This window comes from Eschscholzia californica, unplaced genomic scaffold (genome assembly GCF_041429995.1).
Source record: "Eschscholzia californica isolate CP2 unplaced genomic scaffold, dmEscCali1.0.p SCAF_1, whole genome shotgun sequence".
Classification (NCBI taxonomy): Eukaryota; Viridiplantae; Streptophyta; class Magnoliopsida; order Ranunculales; family Papaveraceae; genus Eschscholzia; species Eschscholzia californica.
The window spans coordinates 60167385-60192693 of NW_028238198.1; the positions used below are offsets into that span (position 1 = coordinate 60167385).

The 25309-nt window shown below is 36.8% G+C and overlaps 1 protein-coding gene and 2 pseudogenes across 3 annotated transcripts; 2 read left to right on the forward strand and 1 right to left on the reverse strand.

The window, feature by feature from the left end:
- The first annotated feature begins 575 nt into the window (after positions 1 to 575).
- LOC147567942 (ubiquitin-protein ligase) lies at positions 576 to 12801 on the forward strand. 2 transcript variants are annotated; one of them, XM_086654441.1, is made up of 19 exons: positions 576 to 948; positions 1056 to 1106; positions 1402 to 1522; positions 1823 to 1964; positions 2063 to 2112; positions 2244 to 2332; positions 2417 to 2525; positions 2876 to 2912; positions 2993 to 3138; positions 3985 to 4510; positions 5403 to 5684; positions 6189 to 6334; positions 8589 to 8912; positions 9487 to 9730; positions 9900 to 9955; positions 11270 to 11350; positions 11698 to 11742; positions 11853 to 11921; positions 12439 to 12801. In XM_086654441.1, the coding sequence occupies exons 1-19, from the start codon at positions 749 to 751 to the stop codon at positions 12610 to 12612; spliced, it is 2892 nt and encodes a 963-aa protein (XP_086510567.1). In that variant the 5' UTR covers positions 576 to 748; the 3' UTR covers positions 12613 to 12801. The 2 variants fall into 2 exon arrangements, with proteins under 2 accessions (XP_086510567.1, XP_086510568.1); XM_086654442.1 differs by lacking the exons at positions 11698 to 11742; positions 11853 to 11921; positions 12439 to 12801 and having other exon boundaries at positions 9900 to 9932; positions 11270 to 11445.
- Positions 12517 to 22484, forward strand: LOC147567943 (pleiotropic drug resistance protein 2-like; annotated as a pseudogene). The gene is made up of 21 exons (XR_015230911.1): positions 12517 to 12624; positions 13681 to 13872; positions 14836 to 15191; positions 15279 to 15399; positions 15483 to 15571; positions 15688 to 15772; positions 15895 to 16185; positions 16268 to 16358; positions 16459 to 17359; positions 17534 to 17694; positions 17853 to 17956; positions 18103 to 18268; positions 18361 to 18572; positions 19223 to 19554; positions 19751 to 20041; positions 20124 to 20207; positions 20524 to 20657; positions 20759 to 20986; positions 21082 to 21253; positions 21476 to 21730; positions 22105 to 22484. The product of XR_015230911.1 is annotated as a pleiotropic drug resistance protein 2-like (transcript).
- Positions 22485 to 23953: 1469 nt separating this feature from the next.
- Positions 23954 to 24613, reverse strand: LOC147567944 (secreted RxLR effector protein 161 pseudogene; annotated as a pseudogene).
- Between the last annotated feature and the right edge of the window lie 696 nt (positions 24614 to 25309).

Consider the following 25309-nt stretch of genomic DNA (forward strand, 5'->3'; position numbering starts at 1 on the left):
GAAAAGATCACTTTTCTAGTGTTTGGTACCATGTTGGAAAACTTGAGAAGAAATTCTAGACGCGCTCTTCATTATTACTGTTGGCGCCACTTTTACATGTAAAAAGGGGTGCTAATAGCATATTACATAAGGTGTCTTCAGAAATTCTAATTAAATCCCAAAAGTTCGATGGGTAGAGAGAGAAACAGTGAGGAAATGGCATTTTCGGATGCAGGCGTGAACATGGTCGGTCAAGGTTCAAGCGGTGTCAGAGCTTCTTCATCTTCGAAGAATTGCAAAGATTCGAATTCTCTCAATCCTTTGTGTTGTTTGTGGATAGATTCGAAGCTGAAGAAAAAGCGCGCAACATCCAAAAGTGAGTAAGAATTGGGTTTTCCCATGTAAAAGGTGGTAAAATATTTGGGGCAATTTTCACACCTTTTTTTTTTTCTACGAGGATTGATTTTCTTGTCCAAATGTGTCCAACCAAACAACGGAAAACTGAATTTGTTACGAAAATTCATTTTCTAACCCTATTTTCACACGTAACAAACATACCCGTATATACAAATTCACCATATTTCTATCATTTCTACAAATTTGTAAAATTTTCATGCTAATCCTGATGTACAATCTCATCATATTTCTATCGGATTTATAAAATTTGTGCATTAACGAAACGTGGAGGTGACCCAAATTTGCACTGAAAACGGAATTTGATAGCTTGACCAAAGGGCTAAACAAATTTCAGTGGCTTTATTTTGGGGAGATGTCTGTTCAACTATCAACATCGTCCATGGCTTCAATCTCTGAGAATGATTTCGTGGTTCTCGAATTGAGAGATCCTCTCACAATTGAATCAGAAGAAATGCACAAAGAGATCTTGATATCAACTACTGAAATTTCTACCTGGAATCTCCCTTCGATTCTCACCTTCCAACTAGTTAAAGTTCAAGCCGAAAGAAACCGGCAAGTTTTTCTTCATTCCCGATTGCTCATTTAACTTCGATATCTCAATTTCCAGTAAAAAAGTTCACTGTTGTTTAATTTTGGTTATCTCTTTATCTTAATCACAGACTCATTGAAGAATCTTCGTATTTCTGTGGTCTCCTCACTGGAAATTTTAGGTCAGTTTCCGATACTTAATATAGGTGTTCTTTTTGTTGTTAAGGTCTGAATCTGAATCTGAATCTGAATCTGAGTTTTATGTGTAATTTACTTGTCTAATTTGAATTCTTGTCTGTGTAATTACTTTTCTAGTACCTTATACTCTTCTCCATTTCAGATTTGATTTTATAGCTGAAAAGGAACAAAGACCTTTAGAAAAAAAACACAAACTTGACTCAGATTTCAGACCTTAGAAAAAAACTTATATGTTGAAACTTACTAATATTTCTAGTGATTATCATGCTGTTCATGTAGTGAATCATGCCAAGAGAGTGTTCCGATCCAGTGGAACATAGAGGTAGTGATTAATGTTTTGAAGCATATTTATGGTGGTACAATTAACGTTAACTCCAGTAATTTCGTCCCTCTAATGGAGGTAAGACCGATATGTTCCATACTTTATCAACAATTTCAGTTCTGGATTTTATTTGCCTACTTGGGGATGTTTTTTTCTTCTCATTATCTGACTCTGACTTGTCTGAATCTGAATAGTTGTACTTAAGTGGGCCTAGAATCAGCCATTCAGATGAGTCTGATATTACGATTTAGACAAAAACAAACATTTTGAAGTCTGTTTCGAGTCAAATTTCAGATCTGAGTTAGAAAAAACAATCACTACCTTACTCAATTTCGAAACTACGATATGAATATACAATTATGGTTGTTGAATTGTCAGGGTGCATTATTTTTTGGAGTGGATTCTCTTTTGTTGGAATGTAAGACATGGCTATCTAAGGCAACATCCCCCAACCAGCTTTCTCTCATTCAGATAGACTTGGAAGTTCTCATTGAAATTTGGAATTTCGCAATTGATCATGGTAAGAGAGTACTGAAAAAGTATATTATGTGGCTTAGTTCTTAGTCATATTAGAGGGAAGCTTCGATTTTGATAATGAGTATGGCAATATGTTTGCAGCAATTGGCTATATTCCAGAACTTTGTACGGGATATCTTGCACGCAACTTTGTAGGTACATGACTTATAAATTGGTGTTCATAATTTCTACAATTTTGACATCAAATTTCGTGTTTGCTCTTTTTGTTCTTTTTTACTGCATTTCATTCAATGTAGTTAAATATGGTAGTTTTCTTTTGTAGATGTGGGCTGCTCGTTGTATTTCTTTCATCAATGTTCCCTATAATTTGTTACAGCATTGCGTTGAACACCCTCTTTTGACAGTAAACAGGTTGGTCGTTTATATATGTTGTCGGTGCTCGATTAACTAAAATGTTACCATTGTGAGTTTGATTAGGTTTTGCCATTTTCTTAGTGAAAAGCTTCTCGCTGAAGCACTTCTTGTTTGGGTTGAGGGTAACAATGAATCTATGGGGTGTTCTTCCAGCAACAATGAATATAACTACACTGACATCCTACAAAAGGTATAACAGAAGTTCCACTGTTCACATAATGGGAAAAAGAAACTCTAATACCTGTTTCAATCTTTCCCTTCTAAATACCTGATGCAAAGTCCACCAGTTTTCTAGTAATGTCTCATATTGTCTAATTCAAATACCTTCCATATCAGTCAAATGATCAAATTGCTGTGCATGTAGAAGTACTTCTTTTTCTATAAACACATATTTCAAAGTTACAAGCTGAATCTATATCTAGAGTTTTGCCGCTTAGTGAAATGTTTTTTCTTATAAAAGGTATCCTTTATTTAGTATTCGATGCTACAATTAACTACGGGTTTCTTCTTGAAAAACTAATTTATGCTTGCCGTACGCAGATCCGTGCAAGTCTTTTGCCTCTTAGTTTTGCTGCAGGTGCACATATTATATTTTGCTCCCTAAATCATATCAATCAAATCTATCAACAATTTGTTAAATGTTGCTCTTGTTTGTAGGTTACAAAAGAAGTATCTCTTTTTCAAAGTTCGCAGAGGAGAGTATTCACGCAGTTGTTACTTTGATTGGAGATCCATTAGTGAGGAATGCCTCGGAAAATGGGGAATGCAATAATACCAGAATTCGCATAACTGAATATAACGAGGTATTCATCTGAATTCTTGTAAATGTGCTTTTGCAGGACTTTGACTTCTTTTAATACATTCTTTTATCGACTTTCATGTAGTATTCCTTTGGGCAGTTTCTTATTTTTCTTGAGTCTCAATTACTGACTCACTTGCACTACCTTTCTGCGTTGTTCTTTAACATAGGTGTTCACTTCTTTTGTGATTGACGATCTCTAGCTATTTATACTCTGTAGTTCGAAATTTCAAAACAACCTGAATTTACTGTGGTCCAATAGAGGACATTTTGAGGAAATGCGACAATATCAGGTAGCCACAGGTCACCCTAGCAGAACTGCATAGGTGAAGTTGGTTTAACCTTAAGGAGTCTGTGACATATCATTCAGCAAATAATGCATGGTAAGGCCATGGGAAATTATTATGTTGGTTAGGAAGTATGATTATGTAGCCAGAAACCAATTGGTGGCTAGCAGTGCACCTGCTTCTGCATATGATTCTAATGCCGTGATCTTCGAACTTTCTGCTTTCACACATCCCATCATGCTTGATGAATCACGTAAAGAATATATTTTCTTGTCAGTGTTCCCTCGCCGCAAGAACAATTTAGCCATGAGGAAAGCTCAGTATGTGCCATAAATGACAATAAATATGTAATGAAGTTGAGAGGGATTAACATTTTTCTGACTGCATGTCGTCTACTTATTACAAGTTCCAACCTGATTTCTGTTGAGTAGTTACATGTTGATATCTCTCCTGGTTAGAAGTTCACGTAATGGGGTGCATTTAGCCTTCCGAGAAATAAAATTTTATTCCTCCAATTTATATTACCTTCTGGAATGTAATATTTTTCTATTTCTTATGTCCAGAAAATAGATCTATCAGGGTGCCCCCAGATAACGTCAGCTTCTCTGCTCCTCTCTATACTTCCTTATATGACATGCAACAAGGACCCTGCAACAAGAAAGAAAATTAAAGATTGTTGCACTGATATTCAGAATCTTGTTAGTAATCCTTCTAGAATCTTGCAGTTGCCATCTTTGTCTTTTGAGGCAGTACAAGAGGTTAACATCTCTAAATCTCCACGAATACATCTTGAAACTGCCATTGAGTGCTTAAGTAAGGCATTCCCATCATTAAGAAAATTGAATGCCTCTTATGGTTTGCAATTTAGAATGTCTACTCTGTTTAAATTGGCGCAGAAGTGTCCTCTGATAAATGAAGTTGATTTTGCTGCTGATATTAGTCCTGCAATACCGACACAAGTATCATCTATATCTACTACAATTGATGTGTGCAATGGTTCAGATGCTACATCATATACCATGACGAATGGAAGACCGTCGTTTTCAAACATCACAAAGATCACCTTGGAGGGTCGAACTGATATCAACGGTAAGGAAGTTCATCTGCTTGATACTTTTCTCCAGCATTTCTACTTGGATGGAAATGTTTTTACCGAGTAAAGAAATGCCGAACGTGTTCGTCATAATAAAACAAATTTGGGGCGTTACTTTATGGGGTTTAGGAAAACAAACATGATTATGCATGGCACACGAACACTAGGGGGAGGGTTGGAACCGCCAATGTTTTACTCCCCACTGGGGCATAAAATGTGTCAGTTCCTACTGGAATTGAATATGCCTTATAACACGTCAGATCTTTGGAGGTCATGAAGATTCAGAAGGTGAGATCATATTAGATATAGATCCACAGTTTCTGTCTAGGAGTCCAGATTCAAGGAGTGAATGGGGTTCAACTTAATTTGTTTTCAAATGCCACTCTAGAGTCTAGCATGATTGATCTGTTTGATCTTTTTGAGGTTCTCTGGCTTGCACCACATGCCGGCAGCTTATCTATGCAGTTCTTATTCTTTGTCCTGTGGCTTCTAAATAATGTATTGTCTTTTAAGAAAAGGGTTTTATTCCATAGCTCATAAGTCTGATGATTCAGAACCGGCAAAGTACATGCCATCCTTTTGCATAATTGAATAAGATTTTGACAAACACGAGGATGAAGCACTTCCGTGATGGTTGTTATAATTTTCAAAGGTCAAGACTTGTCGAAGATCTCAGAAATAGGCTTTACTATGAAACGAAAGCATAAGTTATTAGATATTTTAGAGTACTCCCCAGATCCACCTGAACACTCATTGGACACCAATTATAATTATAAGGCTAACTTTTCATTTATAACTTATAAGGATAGTTTTTTTATTAGTTAAGTTATAGATAATCTTCTGTTGTTTTGCATTTCACTGAACTGGGTCCTTTCAATGCGAATGCAGATCCGGATCTTCTAAAACTCGTGGCATTATCTCGTTCCTTATGTTACTTGAACCTCAAAGGCTGTACATCATTAACAGATGAGGGCATTTCTAGACTTATGTCGAGATGTTTGAGCTTACAATCGATAAATGTTTCTGACACTTATTTTGGGACAGTCTCGGTTTTAGCTCTTCTTTCTGATTTTCCCTCTCCGGACGACTACCTTGGGATTTATCGTGGGCAGAAGTATTCAAGCTCGCTGGCCTTTAGACTCCAAGAGCTGCATATAGGTGGTTGCAAGAGTAAGTGCAATTTGGCCATCATTTGGGCTAGGCTGGCTATTACTTACGTACAGTTTTTTTTGGCTTCAGTTTTGAGCTCTCTGAACTCTGATATACCTATTTGGATCACGCGTACATAATTTTTCCCTCGTGTTTTTAACCGGAATTGTAATCTGGCCTTCAGTTAAAATTGTCGATCCAAAAGTAAAGCTGTGATGAGAATGGATGACCTAATTACTAAGATAAAAATATTATTTATCTCTGAGGCGGTGTCCTTGTTTTGCCTTCTTCCACTCTTTGTGTCCGACACCGCGTACTGGTATGACAGCACAAATACCATACCTATACCTGTACCACTGTCCAGTTGCATAGCTCTCAAGCCTCAAGATGTTCATGATTACGATTTGAGAAAAATGTGGAACACACAGAAAGAAAATGATTGAAATGTTCCCAGGAATTCTGGGTCATTGTATTTGCTCGAATGCTCAATTGGACAATTTTGATTACTGATCATGTTCTTTGCAGGTGTCGATGCAACATCCATTCTGAAGATTTTGTGTTCTACATACTTGCTGAAGAGTCTGTGTTTGAGGGACACTTCTCTTGTCGATGACGCTCTGTATAATTTCCTTGGTACTTCTTTGGAGAGGCTTGATGTATCTAATACCGTGGTATGTTAACACACTTCTGAAGCTTGCAATCTCTTTTCCAGAATGTGTCTAGGTCGAGCAAATAAATGTGTTTTATGTATAACTGAGTAGAACGAGAACCTTTAAATTCATACTTTTGTTGTAATGTGTTAGTAAATTCGTGAATCGTCCCAAGGGATAGGTAGGCACTTCGGATATTGACGGCGAGTTTAGCCCAATAATCAAAATGTCAATAACTAACTTAGAAAAAACACACACACACCCCACTTCATAAATTTGATGAATGATTTGTAAGAAATAAGAAAACAAAAAGAACTAACTAAAAACTATCTAAGTGAGAAGTGAGAGATATCTAAGGTTATAAAATCCACCGCATAATTTTACTTTATAAAACAAGCACTTAATTACTTAAATCACTTTTGTATTTACTCGGGATCCAATATAATGAACTATTTGAATTCCGGATGATGTTCTAGATAAAACACTTTTATAATCACTAATTCTAATTGTCTTCCTTATAAAGATTCGGATCACTTAACTATTATTCATCATCTAAAAAGCATACTCCATCTAACAACTTAACGAAAGTATGAAATATCTAATTATGAGGCATGAGTAATGGAAAGAAAATCCAATCCATATAGATAAACAATCAATAGACATTAAAGCACATCAAAGGATTTAATTAATCTAGAACAAGTATTATAAAGATCCAAAATGGGTTTCATTCACAACCTTAGATTGCTAAATTAACTATACATGGAATCTAGAGTGACATTCCTTGACATTGTAAAATAAATGAAAATACTAAGAAATTAATGGAAATAAATCACCAAGAATGTTCAAAATCCATATTCCCATGTATCTCCATTTTATCCAAGATTTGCTCCATTTGTGTTCAAGAATTGTACTCCAATAAATCCAAGTAATAGTTATTTTATTGCCACCCAAATAAGAAAAAGAAAGAGAAGAAAGAAATTAGATGTAGATAGAAGTTGGAAAGAAGAGATGAAAGGGGATAAAGATGATAGAAGAATATGGAAGAAAGAAGGAGAAGACTATTAATGGAAGAAAGAATAGTGGTATAGAAGAAGTAGTAGTAGAGAAAGATGGAAAAATAATGGAGAAGATAGATTTAGTAGTAGAAAAGAGAGAAAGAAATAGGTGAGAAGAGGGATAGGTTGAGTAGAGAAGAGGGATATTGAGAGGGTTTGCAAGTCTAGGTTTTAATGGAGGAGAAAGGGACTTATTTATAGGTGGGTTAGGGTTTTTGGTGGGTTAAATTGGTAAAAAGTGGAAAGCTGAGGGTCAAAATTGGAATTCTAGGGGTTAAAAGCACAATCTGGTCGGCGGCTAGGGTTTCCAATGAGTTTCGGTCGCTAAGATACTCCCGGATCTATAGAGTTAAGCTGCGGCGCGCACAGGATCCGTCGGATCTTCAAGGCACGGATCTGGAGGGACAGGAGAGTGACACGCGTCCGGGAGCATGCAAGCCAATATGCTTCGGGCACACGGAAAAGGAGTAAAAGGAGCGGATGCACAGGAGCCGTCCGATCTCAAAAACACGGAAGGGAGAGGCTAAGATTAAAACGTGAGATCGGGGCTACGGATTAAGTTGCAACGGGATGTACGGGATCATGCTCTAAGGGTCCTATTTCGCTGCTCAGCAGAAACATCGGATTTGGATGCGACGACCTTCGGCAAGCGGCACGTGTTCCGCAGAATCCCGCACGCCCGCATGTGTACCGAATGTGTCCCACCTAGTCAACAAAATTTGACCCACCTTTGACTTTGATTTATTCCTTCGTCCGGACTCCGATTTGACTTCTGTTTTCTCCTACGAACTCGTCTCGACCTCTACTTTTCAACCACGCACTGACCTTGGCCAAATTACCAGATTGTCCTTGACTCCAAATGACCAAAATACCCTTCATGCATCTTTTCCTCGTTTTTAACCGTTTTTCACACCTAACTCTTCAAAAGACACCTAATCAAGAAAACCAACCATTTTATTATAATAAAGACTCGAAACCGACTAACTTGGCTAAATTAAACGACTTAGATGGGACATTTTCATGACCCATCATAATGGTCACTATTCCTTTATTGATGTGTGTCACGTGTTTGGTACATGTAGAATTAATGACTTGGGTTCTTTATACTGGTCTTTCTCAGCATGTTCATTACTTCATTCTAGGAATATGTATAATGTATTTGCTTCGAATTTTTTATTTATGTGTTGCTAATCCATATGGTTATACTTCTCAAAATGCAGGTTTCTAGAGCTGCTTTAGCTCACATTATTAGAACAAATTCTGGTTTGAAGCTTCTTAATGTAAGGAGCTGTAGGAACTTGTGTCAGCAAGAAAGTGACTGGCCGAGATATGATGGCTTACTTGCTGAATTGCGCAACAACTGTGGCTTCGTAGAATTGGAATTTGGGTGGGGATTTACTTGTTTTTCGTTGGAAAATCTGGGACCTGCAATCAGACCACTTAAGGCCATAACAGTTGGTCTAGGTGCATCATTAGGCGAATATGCCCTCAGGGGATTACCTAACTTCTGTCCTTCGCTAGAATCAGTGCTTCTTAATTTTCAGGTATTTTTAAATGGGATAAAGGCGGCAATGTTTGAAAAAATGGATGAGACGTATCCTCGAGGCAAGGCGGTCTCGAGGCGTACGTATTTTAGGCCATGAAAAGAAACAAATGTATTTTAGGCTAAGGGAACTTGTTATGCTATGGTAGTAGACTTTTCACTGTTATGTTTGAGTTTTTTGGCACCACTTTAGACTTTATATGTGGTAGTAAAGTAGAAAAACGTGTTATGCTATGGTTTTACATAATTGATGGCATTGTCTTTAGCCAAATTTTTTTCAAGTTTTACGCATCGAGGCGCGCCTCGAGGCACCACCTCGCCTTGAGAGCAAACTGCCTTGAGGCGTAAAAACGTATTTTAAAACCTTGGTAGGCGGTATTTTTGTGGTAGACCTATAGGGTATATGCAGTCTCCTTGACGAGACAGATCAACCGGTGGATCCCCACTTCAGTGCTTGTGTATAGGTTCCATTCACTTTTAGGGTCTACCAATAAATTGATTTATTTTTTTCATATAGGAGCTCTCACTTTCATAAATTGGTTCTTGGTCAGCATCGTAATTTGTGTTCTTAGCAGGTGATATCTGATTCTGTTGTAATAAATCTTCTGGAGTCATTGAAGCATCTACAAGTGTTGGGTTTATGCTATTGCCTTGGAGATTTGTCTTCATTAAGCTTTCAGACGTGTATGCCAAACTTAAGGACGTTGAGGTTAGAAAGAGTAACACCGTGGATGACAAACAATGATTTGGTTGTTCTATCTCGAAATTGTAGACATTTGGTCGAACTTTCATTATCAGGATGCGTGCTTCTCAATTCAGGTTAGCAATCTCACCATGGGACTGTTATCTGACTATTTTTCCTCCATGGCATCTCGAAATATTTCCTATCTGTTTCTATTGACCACCTTAAGTCCCAATATGCTTCAGCTTTGAAGGGAACTAGTAGAGCATGCTTCATCATTTTCTTATTGGTCTATCTTGTCTGCAGATTCTCAACATGTCATTTCATGTGGATGGCCGGGTTTGACTTCTCTCCATTTAGAGGTTCATTTTCACCAATGTTTTAATTTTTTATTCAATTTTCTTCATTTTCCTGTCAAATGAGAAGAAAAAACTAGAATATAAGTTAAGTATTCATTGGTGAAGAGTAGTTAATAATAACAACTTGACCTTTCATAGTTTTGAATCTCTTGATGGAACTAGACAGGTGGACTTTTAATCATTCATTAAGCTTCCAGTGTGAAGGAGATATAGTTCCCAATAGTATTGTCGAAAACATATTGCATCCCTTTAATCACTTTTATGTAACTAAAAACTTCATTTGAAGCAATCTTTGTTTTACTGCTTTGGAAACAATGATAGAGTATAGACATATTTTTTTTATTGGAGTTACGATAAAAAATATCAGTATGGAATGAATTACTTACTTTTATTGTTAAATTGGCAAGGAAACTGATATAATAGAGAACAAAAGAAAAGAGTTGCACAAGAATATATATATATGAGAAGTGAAGCTTGTTACTGCGAAACAACCTAGCCCCAGAAACACTCATCACAGCTACATGTTATGAGCCAACACATCTCAGCTAAATGTGAAATCCTAAAGGTCAATGACCTAGCCCAAAGAAATTGGGTGCTTAGATTGGTGAACTTTAAACAGTCAAAGCCCACTCTACCCTCTTCGACATAATGGCCTTGTTAGGCATTTTGCAAACTGGCATTATGTTATAGATGACTAAGGAATTTGATGTCCCCCTACTTCTTTGTGTTCAACGTTCTGACAAGTTATTCTTTTGTTGACAAGTGACAACAACAATAGTATATTCTTCAGAAACACCATTATCATCAAAAGGACAAATGCTTCCCTCTGAAGTAAAAAAATTGTTCTTGAGAAGCTACCACATCTACTTATACAAGTTCTCTGTTTTCTTTCGGGTCAAAAGTTTTGTCAATTGGGATTTCTAAGCCTGACCAACCGACGACATGATGAATGAAACACCATAGCTCTCAATTACTTTGTGATTTTGGTAATCCATTTCTCTTGTGGGGAAAATTGAATTGTTGGTTCTTGGTAATTTTGGTTATGTGTGCACCCCTCATTATTTGATATGCTGTTAATTCTATGGGCATATTTGTCAATTTTCTTTTAATGAAACTTTCTGTTATGAAACACCCGTCCCATGCTTACATGCTGTATTCAACTTCTTTCTTTGTGCTAAATGTAAGTCTCTTTATTGTTAGCTTGCACTATTCCGTAGAAAACTATAATGCTATTTGCTCTCTTGTTATAGGAAGAGTTATGTGCTTGTTTTTGTTTGATTATCCTATCGAAAATGTAGTAATTTCTAAATGTCTTAGGACTGTGGAGATGTCACATCAAATGGGGTATCTTCCCTATATGACTGCAAAGCGATTGAGGATCTCTCTCTGCGGCACAGTGTGAGTATTTGGATATTATTAATATTTTGCATGTCTAATAAGATGGGAAGAGCATTATACTGCCTCTTCCACCGGACTCCCCCCTCTTCCACCGAACTCCCCCTCAAAGTTCTATCTGGAGAACAAATTGGTCTAGTGCAGGTCTGATTGTGCCGAAGATCTCTCCAAACCTGAGTTGAACACCTATATCTAGTATTACTTGCTTCCAAATTTTCTCTTACATTTCTGTCTAAGACATACAAAAGTAGTTTATTTGATTATGACTCAAATTTTCTTTAACAGTATCCAGTTTGTGGACTTTCTAAATGTATATGGTGTTTTATTGATAGTATATTTAACATATACAGGGTCGAGGAATCCAAAGAAATTTTATTTACGAAGCTTCTTCACAGGTATGCCTGTCTAGTTAAACCTTAACTTTGAAATCAGTTTTTTTTTGTCTCATCGAACTTGGATGACTCATTTGTAACCATGTGTTTCTTCTATGATGAAATGGTTATAGATGCCCATGCTCCGGAAAGTCGCATTGGATTTGTGTGATGCATGTGAAGGTGGCTTTGATGGGCCAAGTGTAAGTCACAATTTATCCTGATATTCTGTTGAAGCAAATTTTGGGACACTTGGTTCTACTTTATTTTGTTTCACTTTACACTTGTTTGTGACTGGTTTTGTCGAAAGATATCTAAGTGAAAAATCAGTTTTGTTAGACAAGGTTTCTGCTGAAAGTTTGACGGTGTCGTTTCTAGAAGTATGATTATAGTTTAAATAGTTGTACAGTGCAGTTTGTTAGATTTTTTAACCTAGTGAAACTTGGGCTGGTATTGCTGCGAGCTGTTTGTAGTTCAAACCCAATTAAGCCATTCAGACGATTCAGAAAGTTCTGAAATTTGACTCGAGCTAATTCAGCTCTCGAATCTGATTTCAGATCTGATTTTGTAAAAATGAAAAGTACCACCCAGTTGGTTGATCATGCTTGATTGCTTTGTACTGCATATGTTGTCATAGTAAATTGTTCATGTAGTAATAACCCCAGGTTTTCATATTAGAGATGTGAAAAGTCAGTTGTAAATGTGTTTCTTCTTCAACAGTATTCAGAAAGAGCATTCTTGAGTATCGTGAAAATAGCAAAATGTAAGCAACAAAGATGCGCATTTGACATCCAAGATTCAGAATCTTATAGAAGGTCAGTACACAAGGAAACAATAGTTCTGGAGTTCAACAGTAAAGGGCTGAGAACAACAGTTGTTAAAGAAAGATTGTAATAGATCACAAAGGTATGCTACTACTCGTAATACTGATTGTGAAAATTCAGTTTAGGTAACCCCGAAAAGGCGTTGTTCGTTACTTCGTTTCTATAGATCTGACTCGTCTGAGTCTAGCTTGTCTGATTTTGGCTTGTCTGAATAGGAAACAATAGTCATTTCAAAATAATTTTGATAATGGACTCCTAATTCGGTTATTTAGACTAGTCATACAGTGACCAAGAAAACAAACATTCTGATTTAACTGGAGTTAAGTAGTTATGGACCTTATATTTCAAAATTTGTACCTTATTTTCGAATAATATTTTATATTTTAAACAAGTTCATGTCATGATTTAGTTTGTAGTTAAGAGTTTAGATCATTTGCAAGAAGTCGAGGGTTCAAATCTTCCTCTAAGCAGCAATTTTATTTATTTATTCTAACATACACTAATAGGGTCTCAAATTTTAACTCGCCGGGGACCTCCCAAATAATTCGGCCGGCCTTGCCGTTTTTTTTTTTGCTGAGGAAACAAACAAAGAACTACAAACAAGAAATTACATAGCCACATCATCACTCATAGCCTCCTTCGTATGCCAAATTCTCCTAACTTCATTTTTCCTCCCCCACTGGGCTAGTTTATCTGCTAGAACATTGATAGATCTCGGACCATAGGAGAACTGAATGTGTTCGAAACCTGCTATGTGTGAAATTATTCCTTCCATGTGTTTGGTCGATTGCCAGTTGATTTCATTCCTCCTATCCCTAAGATGATTTATCAGATTGATGTTGTCGCTTTCTATTTGGAGATGGGAAATCTTGAGTTCGGTTGCCCACTGAACTGCCTGGAGGATGGCAATGCATTCACATTCCTCTGCTGTTTGTCCTCTGATTGTGTCTGACATAGCTATTGTGAAGTCACCCTTCTCATCATGCATAATACACCCAATCCTTGCTGATTCTGACAACTTTGTGAACGAAGCATCGACATTGATTTTCAGGAATGGGGGCCGGCCTTGACGTTAGCATTTGTTTTCTTTTTGGATCTTCTGCATATTGTTTTATAATAGAATTATATTTTATTACAGGGAATTCGTCACTGGTGATGTCATCTGACAACATGGTGTATTACATGTGGAGGCAGTGATCCTGTAATAAATAAAATAAGCTAAAAATCAATGGAACTTTGTGAGCAGTTGGGAAGTAACATTAGTCAAACTATATGGTGGCGGGAGATGCGCCAACCAGAACTGAAGCAAAATGCATGGGAAATCATGAAGGTGGTAAAATACATGAATAATTAAGTGACCCAATTTTAAAAAGATTTGCATAATGAATTAGATAAGATAAAGATACATACAGAATTTTGTTTCATATGTATAAACTAATTTTTCGAAGTTGTATCAGACTTGTGTTGGGGAAATGTTACTATATAATGAAATCACTTTTCAAATTTAGGTAGATGGGTTTATACAAATTAGTTTTAAAACTAGAAAGACTCTTCGACATAATTTTCTGAGTAGAAATACAACTAACGAAACTGTAATACTTGGTCAACACTTGGTTGCCCGAGTGGTTAAAGTGTTGACATATACTCTAAAGGTCCCAGGTTTGATCTCCTTGGATTATTGAACTTGGGCTTATTAGGGCATAAATGATGTAAATGGGCTTTAGGCTATAGTTAGTTGGGCTTTAGGCCTGTTCTTGTTTGATTTGGCAGCTACCGTGCTTATTACATCCGTAATGTATCAATGCCTTGTAATGAAACATCGTACGAAAATAAAAAAAGAATTGTTTGTACAAAAATATGGTGTTGGAGGCCAAATTAAATGCTAGACTAACATGGGGCTTAAAGTTAATCGGTTACAAAGTGGGGGCCAATTAGAAATAACCCATTCCTTTATCCTATATTCTTAATGAAAGATACTAAAATCATTATAATTAGTTAAAACAGAAAAAATAATGATTTAACGGTTAACCAGTGTGAAAGTCAAACATGAGAGTTTGGGGTAGCTTTATTTAAAAGTCAGAGTCACAAGGTGACTGAATCACTTAAATTAGAGTTCTTTCATAATCAACCAACATTAATGATCAAACTTCTTCATCTTCATCTCCATAACATATGCTATAGCACGAAATCGTAACTCTAATTTCATATAAAAAAAACTGTTAAAAACCACTTTTTGTTGTTTATCCGTGGAGATTGTGTTTGTTATTTCTTATTAGTCTTATTCTGAAATCAGTTTGATTTTGAGATGGCATCTGCTTTCATCGGGAACGATTTAGGGAGATCGACGGGAAGTAGTATGAGAGAGTCGATCACAGGAAGTGTTTCTGATGGATTTCAACTTCGTAATGGAAGTGAAGAGAATGATGAAGAAGAACTTAAATGGGCAGCCATTGAAAGATTACCTACTTATGATAGAATGACGAAAGGAATGTTGAAACAAGCTTTGGATAATGGAAGAATTCATCATACTGAAGTTGATGTTTGTAATCTAGGTTTTCAAGACAAGAAACAACTCTTAGATAGTATTCTTAAGTTTGTTGAAGATGATAATGAACGTTTTCTTCGTAGGCTTAGAGACAGAATCGACAGGTTCTTTCTCTCTTCTTTCTATATCTTACTTGATTTGAAGTTGTATTTTTTTTAGTGAATTGATTGATTGACTTTTGTTTCAAATAGGGTTGGAATTGATATTCCAAAGATTGAAGTTCGATTTGAGAATTTATCAGTAGAGGCAGATGCATATCTTGGGAGAAGGGCATTACCAACTTTACTTAATTCCACACTCAATGCTGTAGCTGTAGAAGTAATTATACCCTTCTCTATGTCTCTGTTTTTAATCTCATATTTGTTATTCAAATTGAACTTCTAATTGTTCCTTAGATGATTCTTGGTGCTATTCGACTTTCACCATCTAAGAGAATAACTAAGAAGATACTCCGAGACCTAAGCGGAATTGTGAGACCCACTAGGTATGTTTATGAACTTAACGGAATTTGTGTACCATCTAAGCAGAATTGTGAGACCCACGATACTTTTTTTTAATCAATGTGGCGCATCTCTTTCATGCTATATGTTTTGATTCCAGATTGACACTGCTACTTGGACCTCCAGCCTCAGGGAAAACTAAATTTTTGCAAGCACTTGCAGGGAAGCCTGATAAGAATTTACGGGTCCTTCTCTCTCTCTCTCATTTGTGTAAATTTTTTTCATCATGTGTGTTGTAGTGTCACATTTATTTATTTGATGCACTCACGCTGTTTTTTATCAATGATTAACTCGAAGAAATTAACAGGTATCTGGGAAGGTCACCTACTGTGGTCATGAATTGTCAGAATTCATCCCACGAAGAACTTCTGCATATATTAGCCAGCATGATCTTCAAAACGGTGAGATGACTGTCAGGGAAACATTAGATTTCTCTGGACGTTGCTTAGGAGTTGGAACCAGATATGACATGTTGGCGGAATTGTCGAGACGAGAAAAGGAAGCGGAAATTAAACCAGATCCTGAGATTGACGCATTCATGAAAGCCATAGCAGTTGAGGGCCAGGAAAGCAGTTTGGTTACAGATTATGCTCTCAAGGTTTTATTTTTGTCCAATTCAAGTGGTTAAATTTACCTTTGGTCCAAGTTTCGCAAATGTAACTTCCGGTGTTTTTTTATAGATACTTGGTTTGGATATCTGTGCTGATATTTTGGTAGGCGACACCATGAGAAGGGGCATCTCTGGTGGACAGAAGAAGCGTGTGACTACTGGTATGTGTGCTGTACCAAATAAAAGTATAGGAAGTCACACTAGGGAATCAGTATGATCATATTGCATGAACCTATGTTCGTCTAACTTTTTTTAATGCAGGGGAGATGTTGGTTGGGCCAGCAAAAGTTTATTACATGGATGAGATATCAACTGGGCTCGACAGTTCGACTACCTTTCAGATTGTAAAGTTTATGAAACAGATGGTTCATGTTATGGATGTAACTATGATAATATCTCTCTTACAGCCTGCCCCTGAAACATTTGATCTTTTTGATGATATTATCTTACTTTCTGAGGGTGAGATTGTCTACTACGGTCCTCGTGAGAATATTCTCGAGTTCTTTGAATCTAATGGATTCAAATGCCCTGAAAGAAAAGGAGTTGCAGATTTTCTGCAAGAGGTAACTTCGAAGAAGGATCAAGAACAATATTGGTTCGACAATAACCAGCCTTACAGATACATCTCTGTAGATGAGTTTGTTCATTCCTTCAAATCTTTCCATATTGGTAAGCAGGTTTTAGACGACCTCAAAGTTCCTTATAACAAATCAGGAGCACATCCTGCTGCATTAGTCAAAGATAAGTATGGTATCTCCAACTGGGAACTCTTCAAGGCATGTTTCTCAAGGGAGTGGTTACTAATGAAGCGCAATTCTTTCATTTACGTGTTTAAGACTGGACAAATAACATTCATGTCAGTTATTACCATGACTGTGTTCCTCAGAACACAAATGAAGGTTGGTCAAATAGAGGATGGAGGAAAATTTTTTGGAGCATTATTCTTCAGTCTAATTCAGGTGATGTTTAATGGGATGGCGGAACTTTCTCTGACTGTTTTCAGGCTTCCGGTGTTCTATAAACAGAGAGATTTCCTGTTTTTCCCTGCATGGGCTTATGCTTTACCAATATGGGTCCTCAGAATCCCTCTCTCACTGATGGAATCAGCCATATGGGTCATTCTCACTTATTACACAGTTGGGCTCGCTCCTTCTGCTAGCAGGTAAATGGAGTCCTCCAAGTCCAATTTAGTAAATTTTGTGTGCTTGCATAGCTTGGAGTTCTTCCCAGATGCCACATTAGTGGGCTTATGTTAAAGAGTCTCTTAGCTTTTCCACAAATGACCGAAGCCTGGGAGGACTACTGTTTGAGTTTGACGTATCTTATAAATGTTCAGGTTTTTCCGGCAGTTCCTGGCATTCTTTGGCACTCATCAGATGGCTCTCTCTCTCTTCCGCCTTATAGCAGGCCTTGGAAGAACAGCTGTTGTTGCAAATGTGCTTGGCTCGTTCACCTTGCTACTGCTCTTTGTGCTTGGAGGATATATTATTTCCAAAGGTTAGATTGTGATCTTTTCATGATTAGAGATATCTATAGTAAAGACAATTTGTTGTCTCTGTTAAACTTGTTCTGGTTACTCTCAGTTCTGCTTATGGGATGATTAAGAACACCGAGTGTTCTTCCTTACACTAGGCTGAAATTTCTTTCCTTTGCAGATGACATTCAGCCATGGATGAAGTGGGGATATTATGCTTCTCCCATGACGTACGGCCAAAATGCCATTGCAATCAACGAATTTCTTGATGAGAGATGGAGCACTGTATGATTTCCCAATTAATTTAATCTGGGCAGAAAACTATTATTTGTCATGTTTCGCTATGTTTTTTCTAGAGTAGAAAAGATATTTATATTTCTTCTTGTAGCCCCTATAGAAGAATTTAATGATTCTCTTTTCTTCTGATATAGCCCATAAATGATATCGTCACTGGTGAGTCCACAGTTGGGAGGGTCCTTCTCAAGTCAAGAGGCTTGTTTCTCGATGGATATTGGTATTGGATATCTGTTGCGGCGCTCTTTGGATTTTCTATTCTCTTCAATCTTTTATTTGTTGCTGCACTCACATATTTAAGCCGTAAGCTATCCCTTTTCCTTTATCAATCGTGGTTTATTTGGTGTATATCAGATTCTTATGATACTTCTTTTAATCCTTAAATGGGTCTGCAGCTACCGGGGACTCTAAGGGAGTAATTTTGGATGAGGATCGTGAAGGTAGTAAGAAGTCATTGTCCAGTGAAGAGGCCATTAGTAGTTCAACAGTGGTTACTGGGTCAAATGCTAATGCTGCAACCCAAGCATCTAGAAAAGGAATGATTTTACCTTTTCAACCTCTTTCCCTCGCATTCAACCATGTCAACTACTATGTTGATATGCCTGCTGTAAGTCACTCGTCTAGATTGTTTTGGAAACATCAAATGAGTTATTGTGTAACTCCTTATTTTACATATCAGCTAGACTTTTGGGGGGTTTGACGCCAAAGTAAAACCTTGTACCTTGTAGAACCAAGCTAGTGGATCTGGGTGGTTTAGGCCAAAGTAAAACCTTGTACCTTGTAGAACCAAGCTAGTGGATCTGGGTGGTGCCATATGGATGGATGGCATTAGGACAGGTGACATGCACCACATTTTCTGGTTGTCAGTAGCACTGCAACGTAGGTCCAGAAACTTATTACTGTCACTGGTTGGTCTTTCAGCTAGTTTATTTAAATTGTCAGTGTCTGGTCAAAGGAACTATCTAAAGCTAACTTACAAAGAGTATTTGTTGGCTCATAAGGAATTTTTTTTCCTAAACCAGCTCCACCTTTAACATGTTTAAAGGTCTTGGTATCCTGTACATTTTCACTTTTTTCTGATGTATTCCAAAAGAAACTGCAGCTGATAAAGAAAGTGACATAATCCTGACTGTCCATCTACAGTTGTATATGGACATTATTGAAAATGAAGTTAAAGTTGTAGTAAGAATAAGTTTTACGTTTCGTTTTACATTATTTATAAACCAAGGTAAGTCTAATGAGAGTTTCCATAATCAGGAAATGAAGAGCCAAGGGATTGATGAAACCCGTCTGCAGTTGTTAAGAGATGTTAGCGGGGCTTTTAGGCCAGGTATACTGACCGCATTAGTCGGTGTTAGTGGTGCTGGAAAGACTACTCTGATGGATGTCCTAGCAGGGAGGAAAACTGGAGGGTATATTGAAGGATGTATTAACATTTCCGGTTACCCAAAGAACCACTCCACATTTGCGCGGTTAGTGGTTACTGCGAACAGAATGATATCCATTCACCAAATGTTACTGTTTACGAGTCTCTTTTGTACTCAGCCTGGTTGCGTCTCTCACCTGATGTCACAAAGGATAAACGAAAGGTATATCCGACTTAAATAGTTTTTTTTTTTACTTATAAAATCACGAACTTTTATCCAGGAGTCACTATGACGTGATTGCTTTATACCATAATTGCCTTGATTATTTACTTTTATCGAAGTGTCTGTATGTGTCGGGAGACTTTAGACGGCAACAGTATTGATTGCGAGTTTTTTGCTGGTGATCCCTACTGTTTAGATGTTTGTGGATGAGGTCATGGAGTTGGTTGAGCTTAATCAATTGAGGGATTCTCTGGTTGGCATGCCTGGAGAAAGTGGTCTTTCAACTGAACAAAGAAAAAGACTCACGATAGCTGTCGAGCTAGTTGCCAATCCGTCCATAATTTTCATGGACGAGCCAACATCAGGCCTTGATGCTAGGGCTGCAGCGATTGTTATGAGAACAGTGAGAAATACAGTGGATACAGGAAGAACCGTTGTTTGCACAATTCACCAACCAAGCATTGACATTTTTGAAGCTTTTGATGAGGTCTGACTCCATCTTTTTGTCGGACTTTGTTTATTTGTTTTTTCAGTTTCTTGAAAGTAATTTATTATGGTTTTGCTTGCAGTTGTTGTTGATGAAGAGAGGAGGGAAAGTCATTTATGCTGGACCTCTTGGTGTCTGTTCTCACAAGCTTATAGAATATTTTGAAGTGAGTATCCCGTTGACATCTAATTGCAGCTCGCAATAGAGCTAAAAATTGCATCTATGTTACATGTACATTATGATTAAATGTTATCTGTAGACTGGTAAACACACATGTTCCTCACAATACAGAATTTGAATAGACGGGGCCAGTTATTTGGATTAGTTGCATCTGGTGAAATGAGAATTTATTGGACTTATCCATTATATGTCTCTTTAGAACAACAAAAGCAACTAGAAAACCTTGCCGAGGCACACTATAGCGATTAGTTTTAGATGTGGACTTTAAAACTCTGATTCACTATTATTTTAACTTTTTGCAGGAAATGCCTGGGGTTCCCAAGATTAGAGATGGGTATAATCCTGCTACATGGATGCTGGAAGTTACTGCTCCGTCTGTTGAGGCCCAGCTTGATATAGATTTTGCAGAAATTTATGCCAATTCCTCACTCTATCAGTAAGTAGTACATTGTTCTACAATGTTAGTAATTTGGTCTTCTCGAAATCTCTTTTGTTATCATATCTTACTGTATTTATGTTTTTATTTATTCTCTTCAGGAGAAATAAGGAACTAATCGAGGAGCTAAGCACTCCTGCACCAGATTCGGAGGACCTTTTTTTCCCAACAAAGTACTCCCAGAGCTTCAAAACTCAATGCCTTGCATGTTTCTGGAAACAGCATTGGTCATACTGGAGGAATCCAAAGTACAATGCAATCCGATTGTTCACCACTATAGCCATTGGTATTATATTTGGTGTCATCTTTTGGAAGAAAGGAGATAAGACGTAAGCAATTAGTTTCTTTTGTCTTCTGCTCTTCTGTTTGGCTAAAACAGCCTGTTAGTTTCCTTGAGCTAATAATTTGCATTTAAATGTTACAGTTCAAAGCAGCAAGACCTGCAAAATTTGCTTGGAGCAATGTATGCTGCTACTCTTTTCCTTGGAGCGGGTAATACTTCTGCAGTACAATCTGTTGTGGCAATCGAAAGGACAGTTTTTTACCGTGAAAGAGCTGCAGGAATGTACTCAGCAATCCCTTATGCGTTTTCTCAGGTAATGGGATATCTACTTTTACGTCCTTTTCGTTTATCGTTCCCATTCACTAGTTGTTACAAGTATAAGAAGTCAAGCATATCTTATCCAAAAAAAATCGCGATAACAAAGAAGGAATCCAACATTTACTTCAGGGTCGCATAATCTGTAAATAGAAAGCTTTCCATCTTTCTTACGAGAAGTAAATTTTAGAGATCTAATCTCTAATATCTTCTTTTGCAGGTTGCAATTGAGGTGATTTATGTTTTAGTCCAGACCTTTGTTTACTCTGTTATCCTTTACTCTATGATTGGATTTCCCTGGATCGCCGGCAACTTCTTTTGGTTTTTCTACTTCATGTTCATGTGCTTTACCTACTTCACGCTGTACGGAATGATGTTGATCGCTTTGACTCCAAACCAACAAATTGCTGCCATTGTTATGTCCTTCTTCTTTAGCTTATGGAATTTGTTCTCCGGTTTCCTCATCCCTCGAACGGTACGTAATTGTAACTCAAAACTAAGTCCCACTACTTGTAGATCACTAGTTTAGTCTTTGTTTTATTTTTATATTATTTTTGAGATATAATGTTTTGTAAACTTAAAATAACAGACTTCATATTGGTTCTTCAAACTCCTGAATTTATTTCTCCATGTGAAAATAAGTAAATGGGTTTGAACATTTAAGTCGAAGACAATTCACATCCAAGTTTAGAAAACAAAAACCCCTAGAGTATATAGTCTAATAGTGTAGCAAAATAGTTCTAGATCAAGAGTAAAATGGCAAAAAACAACAGATGCAACAGCTGATTCGCATCATTACTACAACATCCTTGTGCCCGATTCTGATTCGCTTACCTCAATTATTTGCAGCAAATCCCAATATGGTGGAGATGGTATTCTGGGCTTCGCCTGTAGCTTGGACGCTTTATGGCCTGATAACATCTCAATTGGGCAGCATTACTACTGAAATTGATATACCAGGAATGTTGGTCAAGCCAACAGTACAGGAGTTTCTTAAGACAAATCTAGGATATGAATATGACTTCCTCAAGTATGTTGCTTTGGCCCATGTTGGTTTCGTCTTCCTCTTCCTCTTCACCTTTGCTTATGGTATCAAGTTCTTCAACTTCCAAAAAAGATGATTTCTAGTACAGTAGAAAAAGGTTTATAATGTGACTGTAACTCAACGTTTTCCACTGTTTATTTGTTCTCTTCCCTTATTTTCGATTTATTCATTTGTATTGCTACCATTAGAAGTTACTTAATGTTTTCCTTTGAACTTTATCAATACTGTTAATGTAAGAATACTTTTTTCCTCTGCAACCAAAGCTTGGAATGAGTGAAATCAGATGAACTCTCTAAGGTGTTAGAGATGCTTAATACCTGGAACGATGCGGGGCCAACCCTGAGATTTTAGTGACCCACAGGTATTTTGTAGCCTTACTTGGGGGATTTAACTGAGGAAATAGGCCATGTCAACTCTAAGAAAGATAACTAATCCAAAATGAAAGATCAACAACGAAAAGTAAGTAAACTACAACACCCAAAGATTCTTTTTTTCCGTTGAAGGCTCAAAGATTCAAAAATACGAATGAAAAATAGTTTTGGTTGACTACTTCAAGTGGATATGTCTCTCGTAAAAATATAATGGTCTTCTATTCTTTTTCACTTTATATCCAAACGGACTTCTAGAAACTAAGATATTTTTTGTTTTTAAACTATTGTTCTTTATGTGTCACTTTTTTTTTTTGAGAAATATCTTTGCTTTTAACTAAAAGATCAACCTGCAAGACCGTGTTGTATGTAGATGCAAAATTAGAAATTAAGTCAAAGAAACTGATTTAATTCAATGAGGAAAAATCGAAGATGATGCAACTAAGAATTTAACGTCAAACACCAACTACAACCGACGTAAAAACAATTGTGAGTGACTGATATAACTTCTAGGTTATGTATCTTATCTGCATCTATATATAAGTTAAACCAAGTTGAAATGCACACCAAAATCGTGTTATATCAACCTAACTATGGAAGACCACAAATATTGTTCAACATCATTCAACGAAAAAAGTTGTTTCATGGTTTTATGTCATCTTTCTGTTGTATCACTCTAGTTAAGATTAAGTTCAATATGGTCTATAGTGCTTATCCAAATTCATAATGTATTGTATATTATATTCATGATGTATCAATGTCATTGAAACGTTATTACTCTTAAAGTCCAATCTCAAGAAAAAAAAGTTCAATATGATGTATGTTTTATTCATGAAACTAAATTTGGTTAAAATAGTACGTGGAAGAAAAAGTAATAGGTGTTGCAAGATTTGGATACGGGACCTTTGGTCCGTTGAGATGAAGCCCTACCAGTGAGCAATTAGTGTAATTCGTTAATAATTTGCAATATTTTTAGATAATACAAACTTGCAGCCGAGCTGGGCAATAAGGAAAAGTAGAAACTAATACAAATTAGGAATAATAGATAGAGAGAAACTCGTTTTCTTTAATAATTTTTGTGTATACAATAGGAGATGTTCTTCCCCTTATATAATTACAAAAGTTACATATATAAATATATTATATAACGTATTTAGTATATCCCATATATCCCATATATCATATATATCATATATTCAATATATATCCCATATTGAGAGAATATATCCTATATTTTGTATATATGCTATATTGAGAGAATATATCCTATATTCAACACTCCCCCTCAAGATGGAGCATACATGTCAATCATGCCCAACTTGTCAATCGCTTTGTTAAATATTCGTCCGCAAACTCCTTTTATTAGAATATCTGCAAGTTGATCTTCTGATTTTACGAATGGAAAACATATGCACCCTTTGTCAATATTTTCTCTGATAAAGAACCGATCCACTTCAACATGTTTCATACGGTCATGTTGAATTGGATTATGTGCAATCATAATTGCCGCTTTATTGTCACAGTGCAGATCCATTGCTTTCACAAGCTTAAATCCAAGATCCTTCAATGTATTTCGTATCCATAGTAATTCACATACCCCTTGAGCCATACCCCGTAACTCAAATTCTGCACTTGATCTAGCAACAACTTTCTGCTTCTTAGCTCTAAATGTTACCATATTCCCACATACAAACGTAAAATATCCAAAGGTTGACCTCCTGTCTGTTATATCTCCTGCCCAATCTGCATCGGTGTATCCCATTACTTCCATATCACCACCTTTCCGAAATAAGAGACCTTTTCTCGGAGATTTCTTCAAGTACCTTAGTATTTGAAAGACTGCCTTCATATGTTCTTCACTTGAATTATGCATGAATTGACTCACGACGCTAATGGAATATGCAATATCCGGTCTAGTATGAGAGAGGTAAATTATTCTCCCCATTAAGCGTTGGTACCTTCCTTTGTCACATGGAACTTGATTTGAAAATATTCCCAAGTGATGATTTGCTTCAATCGGTGTATCTAACCGGTTTGCAATCAAGCATCCCAGTTTCAACAAGAAGATCTAATATATACTTTCGTTGGGACATGAAAATACCTTGACTTGATCTTGCAATTTCAATGCCTAAGAAGTATTTTAACTGCCCCAAATCCTATATCTCAAATTCCTGCGACAAATAATTTTTCAGAGCCTATTTCCACTGAGACATTTTCAGTAACAACCATATATCATCAACATAAACAATAAAAGCAGTAAGTTTGCCTAACTTTTGTTTTATAAACAAGGTATGATCAGAATGACTTTGTTTATATCCAAATGCCTTCATGCTCTTCGTAAAACGTCCAAACCAAGCTCGTGGTGACTGTTTTAACCCGTACAATGCCTTCTTTAATTTGCATACTTTTCCTACTTCAGAATTCATGACTCCAGGCGGTAACTCCATGTATACTTCTTCTTCTAAGTCTCCATTGTGAAATGCATTCTTGACGTCAAACTATTGTAATGGCCAACCTTGATTGGCTGCAAGAGAAATGAGTACACGAATAGTGTTTATCTTTGCCACCGGGACGAAGGTCTCCTCATAATCCACACCATACGTCTGGTTATACCCTTTGGCAACAAGTCTGGCTTTATACC

What these genes read in the sequence shown, in the direction of transcription:
- LOC147567942 (XM_086654441.1), top strand. Translation starts at nt 749, where the DNA reads ATGTCTGTTCAACTATCAACATCGTCCATGGCTTCAATCTCTGAGAAT. An exon ending in ATCTCTCTCTGCGGCACAGT is followed by an intron (nt 11,351 to 11,697) that starts GTGAGTATTTGG and finishes TAACATATACAG; the next exon opens with GGTCGAGGAATCCAAAGAAA. An exon ending in GTGGCTTTGATGGGCCAAGT is followed by an intron (nt 11,922 to 12,438) that starts GTAAGTCACAAT and finishes CTTCTTCAACAG; the next exon opens with TATTCAGAAAGAGCATTCTT.